The 24,958-nt window shown below is 34.9% G+C and overlaps 1 protein-coding gene across 2 annotated transcripts in view; it reads right to left on the bottom strand.

Moving 5' to 3' along the window:
• Positions 1–24,958, bottom strand: part of ADCY1 (adenylate cyclase 1) — a 359,348-nt gene that overhangs the window by 66,643 nt on the left and 267,747 nt on the right. For both annotated transcript variants that reach the window (XR_012484928.1, XM_074283571.1), the window contains exons 8-11: positions 21,774–21,929; positions 4,440–4,634; positions 4,007–4,104; positions 579–663 (exon numbers count right to left, since the gene is read on the bottom strand). Coding sequence is in view for 1 of the 2 variants with exons in the window: in XM_074283571.1 (XP_074139672.1) it covers positions 579–663; positions 4,007–4,104; positions 4,440–4,634; positions 21,774–21,929 (534 nt within the window). In the remaining variant the exon portion in view is untranslated. The remainder of the gene's footprint in view (positions 1–578; positions 664–4,006; positions 4,105–4,439; positions 4,635–21,773; positions 21,930–24,958) is intronic.

The raw sequence follows: 24,958 nt of genomic DNA, 5'->3' as shown, positions 1-24,958 counted from the left end.
CCTAGCAAAATTAAAAACCACATCATTGCACTGTAACAGTAAATATAATATTCTCTCCCCATTGCCCTTGATTTATGCAAAAATAATAAAAGGAGGAGGGACCTTTCCTCTTCCCTTATTTGAGGACAAACTCAATCATTATTGTTGTCCGTGTTTTTAATTACAATATTGTGTATTTTGTTCATCTGTTTCATTTACTTTACTATGTATCAGTTCATTTCTCTTCCCATGGTTTTTTTCTGACTTCTTCATATTCATCATTTTTCATGGAACAGTAATATTCCATTACATTCACATACCACAATTTGTTTAGCTATTTCCCCAAACAACAAATATCTACTTTGTTCTCAATTCTTTGTTACCACAAACATTGCTGTTATGAATATTTTTGATATACATCAAGCTATCCATTAATTTTTGAGATGAGAGTTTTTGATGTGATATATGTAGATAACTGCTTCAGCTTCCCCCATGGATTTGACTTCATGCATAATCTATGAAGGTTCTACTAAATCTTTTCAGCTAACAATTCAAAATCACTGAAATGATTAATATAATATCAAATAATATGTGTATACCTGAACTCGTGTGACGTGTAGATACATAATACAAGCCACTAGGAAGCATATGCAGAACACCAGGAGAACCAGGACGATGATATTCCTAGGGGGAGAAATGAATTAGGGTACTGAGTCATGTGAGCAATTCTATACTTGTTCCTTCCATTCATGTTCTTGTCATGTTCTTTTCCCTAACTCTTTTTCATGTCCAGCTCAAGGTTAAGCATGAAGGCAGAGGCTGCTAGTCCCAGCCCTTTGGAGGCTGAAGCATGCAGATTTCTTGAGGTCTGTAGTTCTGAGATGTAGTGGATGTTTTCAATAAGTCTGGCATCCATATAGTAACCTCCTAAGGGAAATACATTAGGATGCCTAAAATTCTGAACTAATCAATGGTAGGATTGGGACCATGAATGGACACTGTACTTTTTTTTTTTTTTTTTTTTTTTTTTTCTGAGGCTGGGGTTAAGTGACTTGCCCAGGGTCACACAGCTAGGAAGCATTAAGTGTCTGAGACCAGATTTTAACTCGGGTCCTTCTGAATTCAGGGCTGGTGCTCTATCTACTGTGCCACCTAGTTGTCCCGAAACTGTACTTCTAACCTCAATGTGTGTGTGTGTGTGTTTGTGTGTGTGTGTGTGTGTGTGTGTGTGTGTGTGTGTGTGTGAGAGAGAGAGAGAGAGAAACAGAGAGAGAGAGAGAGAGAGAGAGAGAGAGAGAGAGAGAGAGAAGAGAGAGAGAAGAAGAAGAAGAAGAAGAAGAAGAAGAAGAAGAAGAAGAAGAAGAAGAAGAAGAAGAAAGAGAGAGAGAGAAAGAAAGAAGAGACATTTTCAAAATTAAAAAATATATGTATATTTAATTCATGTGTCACCTCCTTCTCTACCTTAAAGGGCAGAGACTATTTAATTTTTATCTTTTTCATCCCCAATGCCCATAATAGTATATAATAAATAATGGGTACTTAATGCTTATTGATGAAATGACTTTGGGATCTCAAAATTTTGTCAACACAATGACAAATTATGTGAATGTCATTCTTTCAGCTTGTATACCCGGTGCTTTACATAATGCATGGAGCTTGAGAAATATTCACTGATTGGTTGATAAGTATCCAAATCTCAGACTAGTAGAAATATAGATAAGCGAATCACCAGAATGCTGGCCACCATAAGGTAAAGTTTTTCAGCTACAGTAATTTATGAAGATTATTTTCTTTTTTTTCCTCTTTTTGGCATTTTTTAAATGAAATCTTTTTATGTTCAAAACATATGCATGAATAATTTTTCAACACTGACCCTTGCAAAACCTGTTATTCCAAATTTTTCCTCCCTTTTCCTCTCACTCCCTCCCCTAGTTGGCAAGAAATCTAATATATGTTAAACATGTGCAATTATGAAGATCATTGTCTAAGCTGTAGAGGGGCTGTGATCTATTTTGGTAGATTATAATCATAATTTTGAAAAAGTAAGGCTAGACCTATGATGTCATCGGAGTAGAGAGCTCTCTGTTTGGAAATTCCCTCCCTCCCACCATAGTTAATCAGAAGTTTCTTTTAATTTACAATTTTAGTGTGGTGCTCAGAGCACCCAGAGTTTAAGTAGCTTGCAAAGGATCACAAAGAAAATGAGCTTAATAAGCAGAACTTAAATCTAGGTTGTTTTTTTTTTTTTTGTTGTTGTTGTTGTTTTGTTTTTGTTTTTGTTTTACTCAAAAGGCAATCCTAATCATTATATTACACTGACTTCCAATAATAGTAATAGTAACTATAAATTTATAACCTTGAATGTGTAAAAAAATATATATAGGCAGCTAGATCGCAAGGTAGACAGAACCTTGGACCTAGATTTAGGAAGATGTACATTCAGATAAAGTCTCAGATACTAGCTGTGACACCTGGGGCATGTCACTTAAAGGCTATGTACCTCAATTTCCTCATTTATAAAACGAGGATAAAGAGAGCATCTATCTCTGAGAATTGTTCTAAGGATAAAATGAACTATTTGTAAAGCATTTCACAAAGTTTAAAACTCTGCTTAAAGGCTTTTGTTGTTGTTTAATTACTTTTCAGTCCTGTCCAACTCTTTGTGACCTGAGTTGGGGTTTCTTTGATAGAAATAATGGAGTAGCTTGCCATTTTCTTCTCCAGCTCATTTTGGAGATGAGGAAATTGAGGTGAACAAGTTTGACTGATTAGGAGGTATCAAGGCCAGATTTAAGTTCAGGTGCTTCTTATTCTAGGCCTGGCACTCTATCCATAGTGTCATGTGGCTGTACTTATATGAATAAGAGCCCTTAATATTATATTAAATACTTTATGTGCAATTTTTCATTTAATCTTCTAAACAGTCCTCTGATAAATAGCAAATGTTATTATTCTAGAGATGGGAAAACTATGGTTCCCAAAGGAAAAGTGTTTTGCCTGAGGCTCCAAATAATTGGGAAAAAAACAACCCCTTCCCTCTAGATATTCTCATATTACTAGGGACAAAGATTCATATTTCATTATGTGGATAAAATGCTGGCAGAGTACAAGGACATTCATTTTAGGCCTCTACCCAGCATCTCTCAATCAGGAATACAGCTAGGAGGGAAATTTTCTTTTCAAGCAGCTTTAGTCATTACTTATGACCAGTCAATCAATATTTTTAAAGCATCTCCTATGAACCAGGAACTGTGCCAAGTGCTAAGAAAAAAATAGGGGCAACCCTCTAGGAACTTATAATTTAATGGGAATACAAATTCATATAAGCAAGTTATATACAGAATAAATAGGAAATAATTAATAGAAGGGAAACAATAGAATTAAGAGGAGTTGTGAAAGGCTTCCTGTAAAAAAATGGGATTTTAGTTAAGATTTAAAGGAAATCAGAGAGTTCAGCAGGTGGAAACTAAAGTCATCCTTAACCAGAATGGAGGAGGGAAAACATTTCAGGCACAGACAATAGGCAGAGAAAATGACCAGTTCAGAGATGAAGTTGTTCCTGGATTGGCTAGGAGGCCAAGATTCACTTGAATGAAGAGTATAGGTTGAAGAGTAGCATGTAAGAAGACTGGAAAGGTAAAAGCAGGCTAGGTTAGGAAGGGGTTTGAATGTCAATCTGAACTTTGTATTTGATCCTCCAGGCAATGCAATATTATTTTTTTCTTTATATTGCTTACTATATGAAACCTGTAAACATTTAGCAGTGAATCTAAAACTACTTTAATGAAAAATATTTACATTTAAAGTTTTAAAGTCGCATGTGGTCCAATTTGAAATAAAAAGCATTAATGAAATCTTTCAGCTTAATTGCTTTCACCAATGTTGATTTATTGCTTTGGAGTCACAAGGTTCACTTGAGAAAGTAAAGTCACAGTCAATGTAATTAATCTTTGATTGGGAGGACCATTAAGGGACCAGAATACTTAACAAGGTTTTCAACTACATTAAAGTCAGGAAAGCTACTTACTGTGGGATTATTAGAAGGTAGACAAGGCCAAATAAGGCAGCTAGAACCAGTGAAAGGACCACCGCACTGGTGAAATACTCATCTTGAAGCTGGTGATACTGTGGAAGAAGAAATGTTGGAAATTAGAAGCTGAGAAAATGCACTGAGAAATAGAGCCTCAATAATTTATTAAGGGAGTTTAATAAGAAAATGTTTTATTGTCTCAGGAATTTTGGAAATGTTGAAAGAAAAAATATCTCCTCTTAATCCCTTTCCTTTGTATAATTGCTTTATTAGCCAAAAAGAAACACACACACACACACACACACACACACACACACACACACACACACACATACACACACACACACACAAACCCATAGAAATCAAACCCTAAATATTGAATAACTTTCATAGGGACCCATGAGATCAACATTTTAAACCAGTCACTTACTTTTTCTTCCCGTTCTTTATGTTTGTACTTTAGGGTAAAGAAATTCAAGTCTGCCATCTCAGATTCTGTTTGCCGGGCTTCTATCAAACGGCTAATATATCTGTTTACTCGAGTTCCTGGAGTAGTGTATACAATGTTTGTAGAAAAAGAAGATCGATTCCTGAGTTTTTCAGAGGCTGTCCTTAATGCTCTCCTCTGCAGTATCAATGGAAACAAAAATACTTGTTCAAAATCTTGATTTTTAAAAAGATCATACTTTTAAAATTTTTCATTTGACAGCACGTTTATTTTCTCATCAAGAAATAGAAAAAGTTATCACTAGATTGTCCAGTCTTAGTAAAACTAAAGATTCAGAAATGTTAAAGATGTCAAGGAGCTGATTCCAAATGCCAACAATATATTTTACTAATTCAGAAAATATTCTGGTCTCTATACTCCCTACACATTGTGTTTATATTTAAATACTCCTTTAGTTAATCTTTCTTTTGACTTCAAATCAATCTCACAAGCTATGTGATATAAGTATCATCATTATAGCCATTTAATAGATGAATAAACTAAGATTATTGGAAATGAAGTGACACTGCTACTAAGTAGCAGAGGGGAGATTCAAACTAATGTCCTTTGACTCTGAATACAATATTTTGTAACCACATCAAAATAATCGCCAGGTCAAATATGCAGGGACCGTACTTGCTCGTTTCTTCATTGAGAATCGATTATACAGCTTGTTAAGATATTTACTTATGTGGTTGTGGCTTATGGCATAAATGGCAAAATCAACGTCATTTCGAGAAAAAGAGCCCTAGCCAGTTCTTTCTTTTTTTTCTTTATAGGTATGAAAACAAACCTGTAATATAAAGGTGACTAATATATGGAATTTAATATGTGTATCTTTAAAAAATGTTTACTTCAGAGCACAAATAAATCTTTAACAACATTGAGATGCTCTGTCATAAACATGACATAACCATAATATATGATTAACTTTTATTTAATCTTAAGATTTAGAGTCAGAAAGGATGTTATGGATCATAATCTAGAGATCAACCATCTTAATTTTTTTTCAATACATCCTCCATGACAAAAGTGAATGGACATATCTCTATTGTAGGTCTGGTTGACAATTATATCTATTACAGAGCATTTTCTTGGATGCCATTTCCATTTCTTGATGAGCCGTGAGAAAGAAATATTTTAACAGAATCATAGAATCAATCAGAAAGTGAAAGTGTGTCATATGTAATGGATAGCCAGAGAACTGCACTGGTATAATTGAAAGAATAAAAAAATCTAGAGGAATTAGAATGATAGCTTGACTTTATCAAATATGTGAAGGTTAGCAAAGCTTTTTACAAATGGACTGTACAGATTGGATCCTCCTAACAATCCTGTGAGGTAAATGCTATTATCATCCCCATTTTTACAAAGAAAGAAAGGCTGGAAGAATTTCAATAATTTGGCCCATGATCATGAAACTACTGAGCATCAAAGGTAATATTTACAGTTAAGTCTTCCTGACTTCAGTCCAGCTTTCTATCCAAGGCACCGCCTAATCTAGTTTAAGGAAGATGTCTTCTTAGATTCTCTAAGGAGAATTTATGCCATGATCACACCGAGATGAAAGGATCAATGGAAAACACACTTACCCCAATGAGATCACAAGTTGATATAATTATTGAATGTATCTTCTCTCATTATCCTCCTTCCCTCAGATTTCAGAAGAAAAATCACCCTTGCCTAAACTAACTGCTCCCACTATTTTCTCATTTTTATTGCATCTTTTTTCTCTCTGTGTACCTCTTATTTTCTCTCCTCATCTCTGTCTCTCCCTGCTCTTCATTTCTTCCCTTTCTTCCTCTTCTTCCTTCTTTTCTTCCTCCTCCTCCATTGTGGCCCCCTTACTCTTCTCTTCCCCCTTTTTACCACATAATTTGTATTTATATTTACCATCTATTTGTATTCCAGGTAATTAGCACCTTCCCATATTTCTCTTTTCTCTGTTTCTGTCTATTTCTCTCTTCTTTCTCTATGTCTCTGTATCTGTCTCTCACAAATACACACTTAATATGTATCAAACTGTAGTAAGTACAATAATAAAAATAGTAATAACTATATTTGTTTAGTGTTTATTACATGTCAGCATGTGCTAAACTCTTAACAATTATTATTTCATTTATCTCATAACAACCCTGGGAAGGAGGTGTCATTATCAACCCCATTTTACAGATGAAGACACTGAAGCAAACAGGGTTAAATGACTTACTCAGAGTCACACAACTAGCAAGTGTCAGAAGTCAGATTTGAGCTCAAGTCTTTCTGAATTCCAGTGTTCTATTTATTTGGCTCCTTCAATATTTATCAGCTAATTTCTCTCTCTTAAACTTCCCTTAGTATCTGGGACATTCTCACTTTAGAACAAACATCATTGTCTAACGCCTTCTCATTCTGGAATATTTCTCTAGCATTGCTGAATCTCTTCTTCCATTGGTTAGTTATTATTAGGGTCTCCATGGGAAGGATCCCATGCTAGTCAACCTTCATTCCTCTCCTGGCTCTGCTTCTGACTTTCTGGATATTGATACCTTGCCTCCAAGTCTGAATCTATCTCAGTTCCTCACCTTTATCATAGCTTCCTTTGTGTGTTATCTTTCCCCCTAAGAATGAAAGATATTTGAAGGCATGAATTGCCTTTCTTTTTGTTTATATTTGTATTCCCTGTGCTTACATAATGTCAGAAACATAGTCCACATTTAGAAAAAAAATGTTGTTGCTTTGTTTGTTTGTTTTCGCCTCACTATTCCTAGTTACTAATAGTAACCATTTAATAAATATTTGTAATCTCAAATAACAAAGATAAGATGTTATCTTAAGAGTCAATTTACATTTATGGGAAAGAATTTCCCCTGCTTGGGGTTTCATTTTTTGTTCCTATTTTTGTTTTGTTGTTTTACTTTTCTCACAGCAGAAGATTCTTTTTGTTTTTCCTCTCGTATTTATTTGTTTGTTTTTTCTCTTAAGTAAATAAGGAGCAGCTATAATGAATAAATCTGGGCGAAACTATATGGTAAAACTACTGTTATCCAAATATCAACCTGGCTCTGAACAATTAATTATAGGTTATATAGACATAGTATAGCTAGATAGATGCAGAGTCTTGTTTGTAGTCAAACAATTTGGAGCTGATTTGAAAACAACTTTTATGAACAACGAGAGCAGTTTCTCTTATGTTAGAAGGTAGAAATGGGTGAGATAATTAAGGGTAAACATATGTCTCAGTCACTCAGGCTTTTTCTTGGCTTTTTTTTTTTTCTTCAGTTTACTAACATTTGGCCATAAATGGGACCATACAGAAGAGGAAGTAGTGACTTTGTTGCCTGGACTTGACATTATATCTGCCTTTTCTTACCCACTTAGCTAAATTGTACAACAACAACAAAAAGCTGAGCGTTTGAAAACCAGGAGACTCTAACTCTCAGAGAAATTTGATAAGAATTAGGTAAATAACCTAATTGAAATATTGAGATTGGGAGGCATGGAATATTTACCACGAACTACAGCATTATTATTACCCATGGAGATCCTTAGCTAAGGGACCAATAAATTGAATCCAAGGTGGGCATTAGCTTACTGGCTATTTATTCTAATGAAACTGGGAAGAACATGCTATTTATTCTAATGAACATGATGCCTGTGGCTGAGAATCTCCTGCTGAGGAGATCCGAGGTTTGGCAGCCATAAAAAACAAGATGGAAGAAAACAAGGGAAGACTTTTCTTAGTCCCAGATGAGTTTCTACCATTTATTAAAAAACTGGAAAAAAGCCTGTGAGCTTTAAGCTAAGAGGTCATGGCAGTATCTGTGCCTCTCAAGGAAGACATAGCAAAGATTTCAGTTGACCTAAAAAGCTGGAAGTGAGGAAGCCAAATGAGAAACATTCAATCAAGTAGCATCTGTCAGAAACTACAAGGTGAGCCATGAAGCAATGAAGAACCCAGCAAGACAGTAACAAGATGTTTACCAGAGCAGTTCCAGAAGGACCTACATGTCCCAACTAGCAGTGTTCTGCTGAACAAATTCTAGAAAAGATTGTGATGAGTTTTAAAAAAAAAACAGTCAGTAGAAAAAATAGTATCCACTAGAATAGTATCCAGAGGAGAGTAGATCAGCAGGAAGTAGGCCCAGTGGGAACATAGGATGCTATCACATCAGAAAACATCTGCAGCTCTAAATTATTAGAGTTCTGATATAATCCATGGGTATATCTACACTTGAGTATAAATGTGTGGGAGAGTGCACCCCTATTTTTCTGGGGAAATAGGCTATTGTTACTTATCTTATTATGCTCTTTCATTAAATGCTTTGGAATTAATTGGATTCTCTGGATGACCACTAAATTGGTTAGGACTCCTAACCAATGATTTTTAAAGATGGACATAGTCCAGTGTTTAACAGCTACTAAATGTTTAACAACTGGCACTCTGAATGATATACAACTAAGTTTAATCTGTATTATTAACATTTTCCCCATGACTTAAATCTAAATAATCAACAAAACAATAAATCAACCCCTGCTTTGCAAGTATTTTCCAATTTCTAAAGTATAAACACAAACTGAATAGTGCACATTTAGTTCTTCCAAGCAAGTACAAGATGGTTTCAATCCACCCTTCAATAAGACACTTTGAATAGGACACTTTGAAGCTGAAGGGTTTAATATGTGAGTTAATATGTCAGTAATATGGGTAAGTTGTGGCCAATTATTAGTAAAAAGAAAAAAAAAACAACGAGCAAAAGATTCTACATAAGGAATCAATAAGAAAAAGAATTAGGAGAGGAGTTAATGACTATCTTGGGCTCTGGATTCAGGTACTAGTCTCATTTTATTGCTACTCTCTTTGATATTGGAGGGTTAGAGAAAAGTTAGAAGGCTAGAAAATCAATCGCTATCTCTCTCTTCTAAGTAATGGTTTCCATTTCTATAGAACATTAGGACCCACTTTCCTCAAAATACTTCGGTGTAGAAGGTAGTACATATGTTATTATTATCACCTTCACATGTGAAGGAATGTCAAAGACCTTTGGTATCTGAAGTACCTCCATTTTCAGAGTAGATTTATTACAATCACCTAATAGCCTCTAGCTTCTAGGACTAGAGATGAAATAATTAGTTCCCCCTGGCTTTCTTCAATTTCTCTGCTGCTGCTCTCCCTTCTCTCTTAGAATACTATCTATCAAAGCAATTTCTGAATGTAAAGAGCAATAGGCCATGTGCACAGAAATCTAAAGAAAGAGAGAAAAATAAAACTGGCTTCATAGTTAAGCATTTCATTAGGGTTTCCCTTTCCCTTTCATTATAAATGTACATATGTCCCTGTGTGACACATTCTAAAGTTGAAATGTTAAGTATTAACCTGTTTTGTGTCTGCCTGTAAACTACCTATTTAAAACAGGGCTGCCTTTCATATGTCAACCCAGACCTTTCTACAAAGACAAGAAGCTGTAAAAAGCTTAAAGGAAATCTATAGGAAAGGAAAGGAAATGAGAATGGTAATAAGGCAGGAAAAAAAGCTCTAGGGTGAACATTCATTTCCAGGATCTTTCCCTAGAAGCAAGTCACAGAGCTCATAATCTAATTGCACAATGAACTCGATAAGATCAATCATTTCCATTTCTATTTGTGCTGGATGTGTTCATTATCCAACCCAAGGAAGAGGTCATAACCTAGATGACAATTAACACTGAAAAAAATCTGTTTATTATGAGATGCAGGGGTGGTGCAGATTTAAATCTATAAAGTTCTGGCAGTAGGAAAGTCTCTTTCTGTGACTGACATTTTATTTGGTAAGTCTCCAGGAACCATAAACACTAAAAGGACTTATGAATATAGGGTTTAAGAACCATCAGAGGTCCTAGCCTTTTGGAGCCAGAGATATTAAAGAATCTGCAGGAACCTCAGAACTGCCAGTCATTGAGAGCTGAGAATAGACTCCTCTATTCAGGTATGTGAAAATTAAAAAATCAGGTATTTGTACTGACTCAGATGCTCAGGTGGATCTCCTGTTTCCTCAGACATTTGAAAGAATAAATTCTCCATTAGTTAGTCAGTCAATAGGCATTCATTAAGTGCCTACTTTGTGCTAGGCATTGTGCTAAATGCTGGGGATACAAAGGCAAAGGACCATCCCAATCTTCAAAGAACTTATAATCTAATGGGGGAGAACAAAATATAGACTTCTGTACAAACAAGCTGTCATGCAAGAGAAACAAAAAATAATTGACTAAGGGAGGGTTAAAAAAGGCATCCTGTGAAAGGGAGAATTTTATCTGGAATTTAAAGAAAGTCAGGGAAACCAGGAGGAAAATATGAGGAAAGGAGAGCACTTTAAGAATGAAGCATAACTGGTGTAAATACCCTGTAATGTTCTTCTCTAAAATATAATGTTCTCTGGGAGCAGGTTTCTTGGGGAGCTTTTGGAGGCAGCCTTAGTTTCAGTTCAGTTCAATAATCACTTCAAATGCAGCCAGGAGTTAGAGTCCAAATCCTTTATTGTGTCCTTCAAAGTCTTATCTCTTTTCCTGGAGCCTGGTTAGCTTTAGTAGAGGCCTATCTCGCTCCTTGGTTACAAGAGCTCGCTCTGAATGTCTCCAAATCCATAGGTTTGTCCTTCAGTCTTCAGCCAGCACAAAGGTAGAAGCTGGAATGAACCTTTACTCCTCCTCCCAAAGAGTAGGCTTGTAGGTTTCTGACTTGGGAATTTCCCAGAAGTTCAAGAGTGGGCTTGTCCTTCCTCCTTATATATGCTCTCTAAAGATGTGAATATGTGAACTAATGTGTGAACTCCTTTAAAAGTGTGAACTAAGTACATAAACAAACAAGTTTGAAGCACTTGTTTCAAGTTCTGGCTCATAACAATACCCAGAGTCTTATGAAAAATAGCAAGGAGGATAATGTCACTAGATCTAAAAATAAGGAAACAAGAATCATCTAAGATGGAAGAAGAAAGGAAAGCTGGTTGGGGGATTTGTTAAGAAGGACTTTGAATATTAGAAAATTTTATATTTGATATTATTAGTGATGAGAATCTCTGAATGGGGGAGGGAGTTGTGACATAGTCCATAGAACTCTACAAGTGTGATAGGGATGAGGCTAGTGGTAATGAAGATGTGTGAGAATTGGGGTGGGTAATCCCCTCTTGTCGGAGACTCAGGCCCAATTTGAAAGAATTCGAAAACTCGAAAAACTGTATGGCAAAAGAGAATTTCATTGGCACTGAAAAGCCAACATTGCTAGAAAGACAGACTTCTTAGTGGCAAGGTCCTGTTAGGAAAATAGCAAAGGTTAACACTGAGAAGAGAATATCTTCACAGTGGGCAAAAGTCCTGGCAGGCAGCTTTGCCAAGAAGAGAGCTTGCTTAGTAAGCATAATCCTGTTTCAGATTTTTTGCAAAGATTTGGAGTTCAGAGTTGTCTTTTTTTCTCTGAGGTTTGGGTTTGCATTCAAATTTTTTTTATAACTTTTTATTTACAAGATATATGCATGGGTAATTTTTCAGCATTGACCCTTGGAAAACCTTCTGTTCCAATTTTTCCCCTCCTTCCATCCATCCCCCCCAGATGGCAGATAGACCAATACATGTTAAATATAATATATGTATACATGTCCATACAGTTATTTTGCTGCACAAGAAGAATTGGACTTTGAAATAATGTAAAATTAACCTGAAAAGGAAACAAAAATGCAAGTGAACAAAAACAGAGGGCTTGGAAATGCTATGTCATGGTTCATACTCATTTTCCAGAATTCTTTCGTTTGGTGTAGTTGGTTCTATTCATTACTGCTCTATTGGAACTGATTTGGTTCATCTCATTGTTGAAGAGAGCCATATCCATCAGAATTGATCATCATATAGTATTGTTGTTGAAGTATCTAATGATCTCCTGGTCCTGCTCATTTCACTCAGCATCAGTTCATGTAAGTCTCTCCCAGGCCTTTCTGAAATCCTCCTTGCATTCAAAATTGAATGAGATTCCTTCAATGTTGTCAATGCCTGGGGCTTAGATCTCTAATTGAATAAAATCACTTACCTGGGAGCTTGAAGGCTTTTCCCAGAATCTGGGAACTCCTTGAAGGGGATCCGAGCCACCCCCCAAAAAATCTGTTTCAATGGAGGGTGATTTGATCAAGATCTCTGATTGAATGAAAGCATTTAACTTGGGAAGGGCTTGAATGGGAAATGTATGCTTTTCCCAGGGTTTGGGAGCTCCCCAAAAGGGGATCTGGGACCTCCAAAAGATCTCAGTTTACTTCAATAGCACCACTCAACATTTTATCATTCTATGCCTAGCAAATTTTGACCTTCTCTTCTCCTAATCACTTTGATTCCCCTTTACTTCTTCTTGGTGTCTACTCTCACACTCTCATTTATCCACCCTAGCTGTACTGCTCTTGAATCTCCATGCAATTCTACCCTCTCTTTCTGTTAACCGTTCTACTACATTCTCCTCCTCCCTATATCTTATTCTTATATTTACAAACTTTCTCTAGCCTTTGACCCTGTTTTCTGATACTACCTTCCATGTCCTTGCACTCATGGAAACCTGGTTCCCTACAAAAAACCAAAGTCTTTTGGTACACTGTTTCAAGAATTAGAAGCACCCACCGCTTTTAGGCTGGTAATATCTGGAACAATAGAACAGGAAAAAGAAAGAGCAGAAGACTCCTTGCTATTCGATGCTATTTCATGCTAACATAACTGAGTGAACATTCTTTGATATTCAATCCTTCATTTATATCCTAAAGTTTTTAACAAAAGAGAAGGAAAAGGAAGAGAGAGAGGAAGGGAGAAAGAGGATGAAAAGGGAGGAAGAGATAGAGACCTTTAACATTCTGTTGGAGTATACACATTCTTTTTTTTTTTTTTAAGAATAATGATGTTTAAAATTATAATTCAAGAAAATGAAAAATTTCTGTTAGATATTATTGAAAATAAAGCTGATCTTCCCCTATTTGAATTCATATGGGCCCCAAGTGAAGAAGTTTTTCTGTATCTATATCCTTGCCACTGTCATCTGCTGACCTTCAAGACCTTCTCCTTCCTTTCTCAATGAATCCAATACCTGGCTCATAGTTTTTCTCTATAATCCCTAACAATTTTGCCTGGGGACTTCAAATACTTGTTGATTGATGAATGATTGATTCAAAGTTGATGTCCTCTCACAACATCTTGGCTTTCTTATTCATCAGCCTTCCTGACTCAATGTATTATCCACATCTAGATGCTGTAATTTCTGACCTAGTTTTCTGGAGGGTCTCAGGATTGGACTTGGTCTTTAAGTGGAGAAGTGATAAAGACAGGAGAACCACCATGAGGCTGGTCAAATATGGAGTCCCGAATCTTCTCTTTTCTGTGCCTGAGACTATTCTGTGTCTGTGTCTGAGACTCTTTTGTGTCTATGGATGAGAGAGAATCCCTCTTAAATATCTCAGTAGGATTACATCACTAAAGCACACTGAGCATACACCAACTGTTGCTGTTACATCACCATACTAAATATGTGCTTAACTAGAGTGATTATCACACTAAGTATGTGCTTAACTAGAGATTTAATCACTTTGAGTAGTTGCTTAACTATAAGTACCCTTCTGTCAGTATCTTAAGTATACCTTTTCAGCATTCCGGCCCTCTACAGAATGCTGTTTTACCTACTCACAAGTGGTCAGCTCCTTAATCATTTTAAACAATTCTGAGACTCATAAGAGCCTTTTCCAAGGGAACAGAGGAAGAAATAATATGAATAATAGTTCAGATGTCTACACTGCTTGAAGGTTTATATAGTATTTAATAAGTTTCACAATTCTGACAATATATCTATAAATAGATGTTATAATTATTAATAACCTCATTTTCTTTCTTTTTTTTTCAGGAGAAGCTGAATTTATTTTTTTCTTATAGCTTTTTATTTACAAGATATATGCATGGGTAATTTTTCAGCATTAACCATTGCAAAACCTTTTGTTTCAACTTTTCCCCTCTTATTCCCTACCTCTTCCTCCCCCCCCCCCCATGGCAGGTTGACCAATACATAATAACCTCATTTTCAAGATAGGGAAACTGATTCAGAATAGAAAATTGACCAGAATCACTTAAATAGTTAATTTGATGACTAGTATTGAAAATTTATTCTTTTGACTCCAAATCTAAGGCTCTTTTTATTATATCACATTTTTTATTTAGCCTTTTGCTACTGTGGCTTGTAACAATCTAGTTGCAACCCAGATCAAAACAAAATTAAAAGCAGATCATCAAGCAAGCCACAAGTTATGTTGATGTTTCTCCCTTCTCTCTAGCTCCTTTTGACTTTCTGAATTTGCTCCTTTCTTTCCCTGATACATGACCAAACATTCCTAAATTTTCCATTTTGCAACTTCCCATTCATTTAGACACAGTGAGCTTCAAATCTGAGTGCCCTCATTGGATTTCAACAGCACTGGTAGTGGAGATGTAAGCTATAGGAGTAGAGGGTAGCAAGTTCATTATATACTTCTCAGGCTGTCTATGAATAATTTAACTATTCATACTCAATGTATAATTTTTGTACAATAACCAAGCTGAAACACTTGGAGAAATTAAACTTCACCCATAGTAGCATCCTCAGTATTAATAAAACCAGAAGCCATTCAGAAGGAAAGAAGTTTAGTATCTTCACTTTAGAGAAACTAATAAAGGAGTTGGTTGAGTTATTTGGATTCCTCATAAGTACCAAAGATTATAGCAGGACTTGAAGAAGGAAGGCCGGGGTTCAAATTGCTTATTAGCTGTGAAACCCAGAACAATTCACTTAACCATTATGCTCTTCAGTTTTCTCAACTGTAAAATTAAAAAGGATTAGATTTCATGGTCTTTAAATTTCCTTCCAATTCTAAACATATGATCTTCTGAATTGTACCTGGATCCTATTCTCTGACATATTATTTACTATTTATATTGCTTTGGACATTTTATTTTTCTAACCTCAATTTTCTCAAATGTAAAATCAAAGGGGAGGAGTAGATGATTCTATAGGCCCATTTCAATTCTAAACCAAGATCTCTTTTATGCTCCCTTAGGGGACCTTTGCAGTGATGCAGACCATCCTTGTACCTTCCTATCATCCTCCACTGGCTGCTACCACTTTTTAGTTTAAAAGTATCAGTGCACAGATTCTTATCTCAGCTTATAATGATCATGAGAATTTTCAGTTTTATAGAAAGGCATAGGCCAGTTTGGGACATGGAAATATGAGAAAATGAGTTTTATTACAAGGGTTTGAAAATGAGCTCAACCATCTGTTATTGTAGCATAAGGAACCCTTATATTTGCAGCTATTCCAGTGAAAAGACCTAAGAGTATAATTTAAAATAAGATTTGAAAAGCTAATAGTATAAGTAGTAATTTTTACAATCTCGGGTTACTTTATATAAAAAGACATATAGTATCCAGATCATGTGAAGTTATAGCCCCCTGAAATTAGTAATGGGAAACTTAATAAAGAATTTTTATCTGTAGTATTGGGTCTAGTTTTTTTTTTTTTTTTTTGGGGGGGGGAATACTTAAAGAAAGACATTGGAAATTTAAAGTTTTTTTTTCAAAGAAGGGTCAAAAGCACAAAACCAAGTCATATAAGAAATCATTGGGAGAAGTGAAAATGCTTAGCTTAAAGAAGAAAGAATTTAGAAAGCAGAAATGGTTCCTTTCTTCCAAAGACTGAAGGTCTGTCATCCCTTGGAAGTCAGAAAGTGGCAAATAACTAGGTAGTGGAGTAAATAGAACTGAGCTTGAATCCTGTCTCAAATATATATATCGGTTGTATGCCAATAAGCAAGACATTTAACAACTTTATGTTCAGTTTCTTCATCTATAAAATGGGGATGTATAATAATACCTATTTTATAAGGTGGTTGTGATGATTCAAGTGAGTTAACATATGGAAAATGCTTTATAAATCTTAAAGCTCTACATAAATGCTGGCAATTATTATCAGCGTATTTATTCTGTGTAACTTCAGAGGGCCACTGAAAATTGAAAGTTAGAAAGAAACAAAGTTCTCCATAAAAATAATGATAGGGTTGTTCAAAACTTGAACTTTTAGAATTAGTAAGATTACTCTCACTAGGCATCTTAAAACAAAGGCTGAATTATCACTTGTTAAGGAATATCAGAAAGCAAATTCTTCTTTAAATTTTTGTTAAATGAGATGATCTTTCAACCCCCAGACAGTCTTAGGAGTTAATGTCAGTTATGGCTACTTCCAGGATCCTATACATTTTTCCTTAGGCCAACTGAGGTCCAAATTCTAGTGAAAGAAGTGACATTGGACTGGTGATTTTATTGACCATCTTCTTTAGACACAAGGAACATCAAACCCAATGCAGAGATTACTGTTTGAAGCTCTTATTTCCAAAGCCATGGAATCCCTAAGGATAAGTGATAAGTAAGTGAAATTTTAAAATTCAGTCACTATTTTAAGTGCTTATTACATATAGCATTCTATGTGATAAGAGCTAAGAAAGAGAATCACAAAATTTAGTGAAGACATGGGAAAAAGAAAGCCCAAATGTGAATGAATATTGAACCACTTTTACTTATGTGAATTTGCTCTGACAAGTGCTAAACTCCATAAAATGAAAAGTTCAATGGCTATTACTACTCCTGCTAACTGAGAACATCCTAACACTGATAAATTGAGCCATTTCATTTTATACTTTTCAAATTTTTTCATTAGAATTAGACATTCAATAGAATAAAATCTGATATGGCAATTCCCAAATACCACGTCTATGGCTCAGAAGTCATGCATCAGATGATGTAACAACCCCATCTACTGGCATAGAAAATGAAGTGATGGTATCTTGGACTCTTCCAGCCATAATTTCATACCTAAATTTCTGGTTAGGTTAATGTTCACAAAACAATTTTTCTAAGCCTACTGTGGAATTCTCTTTTGCCTTTATCATGCACATTCTATTTTGCATCATAAATATGTGTATATCCCATATTCCATTAGTAGATTGAAAGCTACTTGAAGGTAAGAGCTATGTTCTTATTAATATTATCATAGCATTACCAGCATCTTGAAGATTGAAAGAACTAATTAAAAATTTGATATTGAAGCTAGCAGGCTGCAATGCTAATATCAACACTTCTTCAATAAGAATGGATTTTGTTTCAAAAGTTGATTTGACAATCAATTGCTTGAAATTCACAAGACAAATGGTAATTAGATTTCTAAACTATTCCACACAAGATTTAAGAACATATTATAAGGTTTTGTGTCTTCTTGTCACCTTACATGAGAAGAATTAGCACAAGGCAAGAGAGAAAATGTTAAAGATATATTAAACAAGGCAGAAATGCCTTCATGTAGACCTGAAAGGTATATGGGAATTATAATGTAAATAAGAGTAAGAACAAGGAAGATTATATATGGATTAGAATGTATCATACAGACCCAGAGATAATATTTCATCTCACTATATACCAATTTTATCCCTTTTTGAGTATAGGAGCTGAGGAATTTGGATGTCACATCTTCCTTTTCCACAAGATGACTAGCTGAACTTGGCATTAAAAAGAATAGGGTTCACATGTTCACATCACCCAGATACAGTGGTATGACCCTAGAGTACCTGAACATCTCAGCCTCCATTTCCTCATCTGTAAAAATAGGAATAATAGGGGCATCTAATTCACATTGTTGTTGTAAAGATCCAATAGCAAAATCTGTATAAAGTGGTTTGCAAACCTTAAAATTTTGTTTTATAAATAAACCTTATAAACATTTAAGTGCCATGTAAATGATAACTATTATTGTTTTACTTCTTTTGAATTCCAATTGTACTGATTCATGTGCTCATTCATTAGCAGTTATTATTTGATTTTACTCAGGTATAAAATCACTGGAAAACATGAGAAAAGTCCAGTGAATGGCATGTGGCTATATTCTATTTGGATAGAGGTAAATCTATTATTTCGTTGGTATGGTGAAATCCCAATTGAAGGGATTTCCTCTGCCTATGCAGGTTAGCATATTTGCAAATTATAGACATTGCAAATCTCTTTGCGAATTATAGATTTACAGAGCTAATGATAGAATAATTGACTTCCTCCCAGTGACATAGCCAAGATGTGTCCAGAGACATGACTTCACTGGGTTTCTTAATTTTGAAGTCAGCTATCATCATACCAAGTTACCTTATTTCATTCTAAATAATATCGATTCTAAATCTTTTAATCTGGCTAACTAGAATAGGAAATAAAATAGTTCAGAGACATAAGATGGCTCAAAATTATGTCCCTTACACATTCTACCCCTCAGAGGAAGTTCCAGTTTTTATTCCAGTTAAGGGGCTTTCTTTCTAGATGCAATACTATAGGGAAGGTTAAAACAATATCATTCATGTTTGAATGAAAATTCTCTTAATAATCAGAATAGGGATAATGGAAGCCATCTACTGAACAAGAGGTTTTAGTGGGAAGTGGGGAATATTCTGGAAGATATTTTAATAGGCAGAACATCAGGAAAAATTTCTAAAATGTTAGGTAATATAGGTTTGTTGCTTGAAGCTCTTATTTCCAAAGCCATGAGATCCCTAAAGATAAGGACTTTCAGAAGCACAAGTGAAATTAAAATTTCACCAAATATTTTCTGGGCTTTGACCTTCAGATAAGGAAGTAGATTATGGAGGGAAGAATAAAATCCCTATTTTGTAATATTATTCAGTGTCTATATGATCTTGGATTTATTGTTATTAGTATTGATACTAATGATAATTTCACATTTTAGCACTTTAAGGTTTATTATATGTTAGACGATCCATAAATAACTTGCTCCATGACATACAGCAAGAAAGGTAAGGCATGAAAGCAGATAACAAAAACAAGATTACTACTCTTTCCCTTATACATACTCTTCAATGCTACAGACTGATATGAAGATCATTTATCTGTCTTTGTTGCAAGTGTGACAATACAGGTAGTAAATGGTTGAATTATGATATTAGGGCTTTATTTTGGATGGGGGCAGAGGGAATTTAAGTGGGAGTGAAGAGAGAGAGATTGTAAATCATAGTTTGCTTCTGATAACAACAGTTCAGTCTACTCCCCCTTGACCAGTATAACCTAATCTAACACATTATACTCCAACAGATTTCAATCAGTTCCCTTCTGCCATTCTGTTTGGAATAAAGAAGATAGAAGAATACAGCATATACTTCTCTCACTAGGAGAAAATTGGTTCTTACTCTTTTTTAAGTGAGCCTCCTCCATTCTTTCTCATCTTTCACACACTTACTCACACACACACACACACACACACACACACACAAACACACACACACTCACACATATACATTGTTTGAGCTCTTGATCTTTATTTTAGAAATCTGAAGATTGATCTTACCAATACCCAAGTTTACGGATCCTCAGCAATCTTAAAAATGTGATTTCTAGAAGGGCTTTTATAGACGAATGGTTCACTTTTGCCTCCTTCATTTTGTGATGAAGCCCAAAGAGATCCTGACCATAGCCCTGGACTATAAATTAAAATCAAGACTCAGATCTTGTGAATCAAAGTCCATTGGTCTTTCAATATATCTTTTTAGAGCTTTTTACCTAACAGGGCCTTTATGTATTCTATAGTGGCATAATAGAGCTGAAAAAAAATTGGACATCATATAAATAACCCTCCTCACTTTGTTACTATTGTTCAGTTGTTTCAGTCATATCCTACTCTTCATAAACCCATTTGGCATTTTCTTGACAAAAATACTAGAGCCTTTTTTGTCATTTCCTTCCCCAACTCATTTTATAGATGAGGAAACTGAGGGGAAAGGTGTTAAGCGATTTCCCTAGGGTCACATAGTAAGTGTTTGAGATCAATTTGAACTCATGAAAATGAGTCTTCCTTATTTTAGGCACAATGTTCTATCTATCCACTGTGCCACCCAGCTGCCATTGGAAGACAAGTTAAATGAATTTGTGGTCCTAAAGGAAGGATCTTAATTCTGGTCATTTTCTAAACATAATAGTCTGCCCAATTTGGGGTTCTATGATTTGAAGAATAATTTATGGAAAGATTAAAAAAGAATAATTATTTAAAATTTGGAAGTAACTCTATGAAGAAAGCATAAGAGAAATATATTTACTTAAAGAGAAAAGTTTAAAGACTTTATGATATGATTCAAACAAATTTTAAAATAGACAATGATTAACAATATTTATTGTTGTCATCCTGTTTTTTTCTTCAGATAGTATAATAGGTACAATTAATTGGCAGTTCTCAAGAGTATGGTATAGATTGTTATATACTCCTTTCCCTTAGAAGAAGAAAAAATATATTCCCCTTCCAGCATAGAAAAACCAGAAGAGAGATTCTCTACTCCCAATACAGAAAAAATCAAAGAGGTTTTCTGTTCTGGTCAGTTAATCAGTGAAAGAACTTGGGAATTGCCCTTCCTTATGCATTGATAATGTGTCTACATGGAGACAACATGACTGGGAGCCACAGGGTAAAGAAAAAGCCTATAAAAACTAGGCATGCTGAGATGAATAAAGGGAAAAGACAATCTTAAGCATAGTCTGTCTTTCACTGAAGTATTCTGCCTCAGGGACAACAAAATAATACCTTATAGCTACCCAGAGACAAAGTCTTGAGCCCGAGTAAGCTTTTACAACTTTTGTCTCAAATCTTAGAGAAGCTGCATTATGAATCAATAATAAAGTTGTACTATTTTGGAAATAAAAATTAAGAAATTTTCTTTATATTTATCTCTTTATTGTTCAATACCAATTAAATATTTTACTATTTCAACATATGGTTCCTAGTTGATCTGTTTAACAGTCATAAAATGGATATCTAGACTTAGATTAGAGGTTTCCAATTCAAAGTGAGATGTGGACTCAAGCCAAATAACCTAAAGATTTTCATTTTAATCACCCTACATTGAATCCAAATCCATGAAAAATAGCGTTGAACCATATAATTGCAAAAAAAAGGCCTTATATCTTAGATTGAAATTCAGATTTAAGGGATACAAAAAGAACTTCCTTACTTCAAATTAGGGGGAAATCTGTAAGGTTTTAAGAAAAAAATTAAAATGTATTTTTGAATCCCTTTTTCTGAAATTTTTCTTTCTTTGAAAATTAGATAATATATTTGATCATAACCTTATACACATTCATGACTAGAAATGAGTTCTCCCTTTTCTTTCTAATCTGATTATTTAGTACCCTCTGTGTTCTATGAAGCAGAAATGGACACCCTTAGACAGATCACTTCAAGGCTCTTTATTACCTTGTCATCATCCTCACAAGTCATGACATTGGAGAATGGGATTTCTGCTTTAAACATCTTCCGACAGTGCATTAGCTGGACCAGCAAGTAACAGACCGTTTTGAACTTCATCCTTTTGGCTGGTTTTATATCTGAGAGAATAAGTCCAGGAAATATCTGTGCAAAGAAACAAGGGGTAAAAAACAAAAAGAAATATTAAAATAAGCCACAGCCACATTGATAAAATGTAGATAGCTAATAAATTAATCTCTCCATGAATAAAAATCAATTCTAAAGACACATCTTTGTCAGAAACCTTACTATTAGAAGAAAAAAATAACATAAAACAATATTAATGCATTCCTTCTAGAATATTAGATAAGGAAGGAAAATATCAAACAAATATATCATTAAATGTTAACAAAAATAATACCAAAAGTGATAAATACAAAATCCACATTATGAGAGTACTGGGACAGGGGAAGGCACAGTTTGAATTTATGTAAAAGTCAAAGTCAAATTCCTCTCAAATAGATAAGCAGGAAATGATGAAGAAGGGACTAAATGGCTGTCAAGAAATCTGTGAAAGGGTACATTTCAAAAAATGACTGACAAGGGACATTTCCTTCTCCCCAGTAGCTTCTGGGAATAGGCCTCTAGTAATAGTTGGGAAACCAGAGAGTTAAGGCGGTAATAACCCAGCTGTGTTGTACTCTTAAATGGGCTGCTACCCTCCACTCCTAAAAATCCTTTTGCACCTGATTGTTGGTTTCTATAAATACTTTTAAAAATATAAAATATACAGATCTATAGAGTAATCGATAACTATGTAAATATAGATAAGAAACTTAAACCACAAATGATAATTAAGGTATGCACTATAAAATATACCCACATAAATGCTTCCGATTCTAATCCAAACATTCTGCTCCGTGTGTTTCTAAGATACTTATCATGAATAATATGTGGTATGTTATTGTTTTCTGTATCCAGTATGAGTCTCACCCATCTATCAGACCAGACTTTCCATCAAGATGGTGGGCTGTTATCATATCCAAATTCAATATCACAGTGTTAATAATACATCCTTCACAAATGTTCGTTGATTGAGTTGAAACTAGTTGAAATGTAATAAGCCAATACCATAGTTCAATAATGAAAATGTTCTCTGTCTAGATAGGTTAAAATGAAAAATAATGAATGAAAAAAGGGGAAAATAACAGTTCCAGGAAATGTTGGCCAGAAACACAGAAAATATGATTTATATCTTTTCCTAAGGTCAGTTTCAGGACTGGTATTTGTTTTTATTTTATTTTATTTTCATACTCAGCACTTTGCACAATATTTGGCAGATAGTAAGTGTGCAATAAACGTTTGTTGACTGAGTGCATCAATTGGACTGCAGAAGAGGGAAGGGGAGTGAACAGGAAAAACAAATATAAAAGGTGTAATGAGAAAGTGGTCAATGACGATCTAGTACTTAAAGCTTAAGCAATACTCCCTACTAAATATATATAAATCCAAAGTTATTTATCTTATTAAATTCAATATTCTCTCTTTCCCAAAGAAATACCCCAGTTGTTGAGTATGGTATTTATTTAATAACTGATGATAGATGACATGTGATCCACATGATCAAATGGTATTGATTCTTTTGTTTATTGTAATTATTCTTTTTTTCTCACATCTAAATGTGAAATCAGTGCTCATAGTCATCTTAGTCTAGGTCTTGGGAGTTTCCTGATGTCAGGATGGAAAATATATTGAAGAAGAATCTGAATCCCAAAACTATTTCAAAAGAATCCATCAATGTTGTTAACAACTTGTTAACTTTTATGACCCCTTTTGGTATTTTCTTGGCAAAGATAGTAGAGTGGCTTGCTTCTATGGCTGATTTTACAGATGAAGAAATCGAGGCAGAATTAAGTGACTTGCTCAGGGTCACACAAGTGACCAAGGCCAGATTCAAACTCAGGTCTTCTTCACTCTAGACCCAGCACTCTATCCTTTTTGCCACCTACTTGCCTTATCAATGGGGAGAGGGTGGTACATAGGATATTTTTCCTGGGGAAGGGGATAGAGTGTAGCATTCTGTCAAAGTCAACAGAAATGTTAGGGACTCATGGAATATAAGAGAAGGAAGAAATCATAAAGGAGTAGGCCAGTGTTGTCAAATCCAAATGATCTTTTTGTTTTAAGTTTATTGCACCAATCTTTTTGAATTATTATAATCTCAATTATACAAATTACCTTCTATTTCTGGGTCTTAGTTTCCTTATCTGTAAAATCACTATCATACTAATTGATCTTTAAGTTATCTTTCTAGTTCTAAATTCTATGATCCCAAATATTTGTGTATTGTTTTTATTTTATATTCTTCTAGGAAAAACCAAAATTATAAATAATAATTTAAATAAATTGCCTGGCTTTATTGGATGCCCCAAATTGAGTTAGTGAATAAGGGAATTTCTACTCAAATGGTACTAAAGCTTTTGCGTTGGGTTTCCTTCAAGTGTTTGCGTGTGTGTGTGTGTGTGTGTGTGTGTGTGTGTGTGTGTGTGTGTGTGTAGGAGAGGGAAGGGAAGGGAAAGGAAGAGTAATAAGTATTTATTTCAGCTGGAATTAGTGGCTACACTAGTCTCATCCAGCACATACCACTGTGGGACAGAGTGATAGTGAACCACTATGGGATCAGATATTATTTACTTTCCTTATCGCAACTGTACAACTGAACTTGCTTCTGGGTCCAGTCTGTAAGAACACAAAGTGGCCCTGGGCAAGCTATCCAACAAAGACTTTGAAAGACTGATTGATCAGTAAATGAAGAAATAGATATAGATCAGTATAGCCATATTGCAATTGTAGATTCTTCAAGTTGGAGATATTAAATATGACCTAATTTAGAACTCACCCCAGTGCAAGAATCCCTTCAATGCTACTTCTGGTCATTAAATCTCTATTTACATTTCTCTAGGATCAGGAAGTAGAGAAGACCTTGATTTCACTTCTGCCTTGAAAACTTGTAAAATGAGAGGAATAATGCCTGTGGCTTCTCCTTTGGGGTTGTGATGAGACATGCATATGGGCAAAGCCTTTTTTTTTTTAACCTTTGAAGTGCTATACATTTGTCTGTTTTTATTACTGAGGAGATAACTGAGGCTCCGGTCGTTGCTGCCAGCCCAGCTGCAGGCAAGATTGTTACAGAG

Source organism: Sminthopsis crassicaudata, chromosome 1 (assembly GCF_048593235.1).
Source record: "Sminthopsis crassicaudata isolate SCR6 chromosome 1, ASM4859323v1, whole genome shotgun sequence".
Classification (NCBI taxonomy): domain Eukaryota; kingdom Metazoa; phylum Chordata; class Mammalia; order Dasyuromorphia; family Dasyuridae; genus Sminthopsis; species Sminthopsis crassicaudata.
The sequence above is the reverse complement of the archived record's forward strand: the minus strand, read 5'-3'. Positions and strand labels throughout refer to the sequence as shown.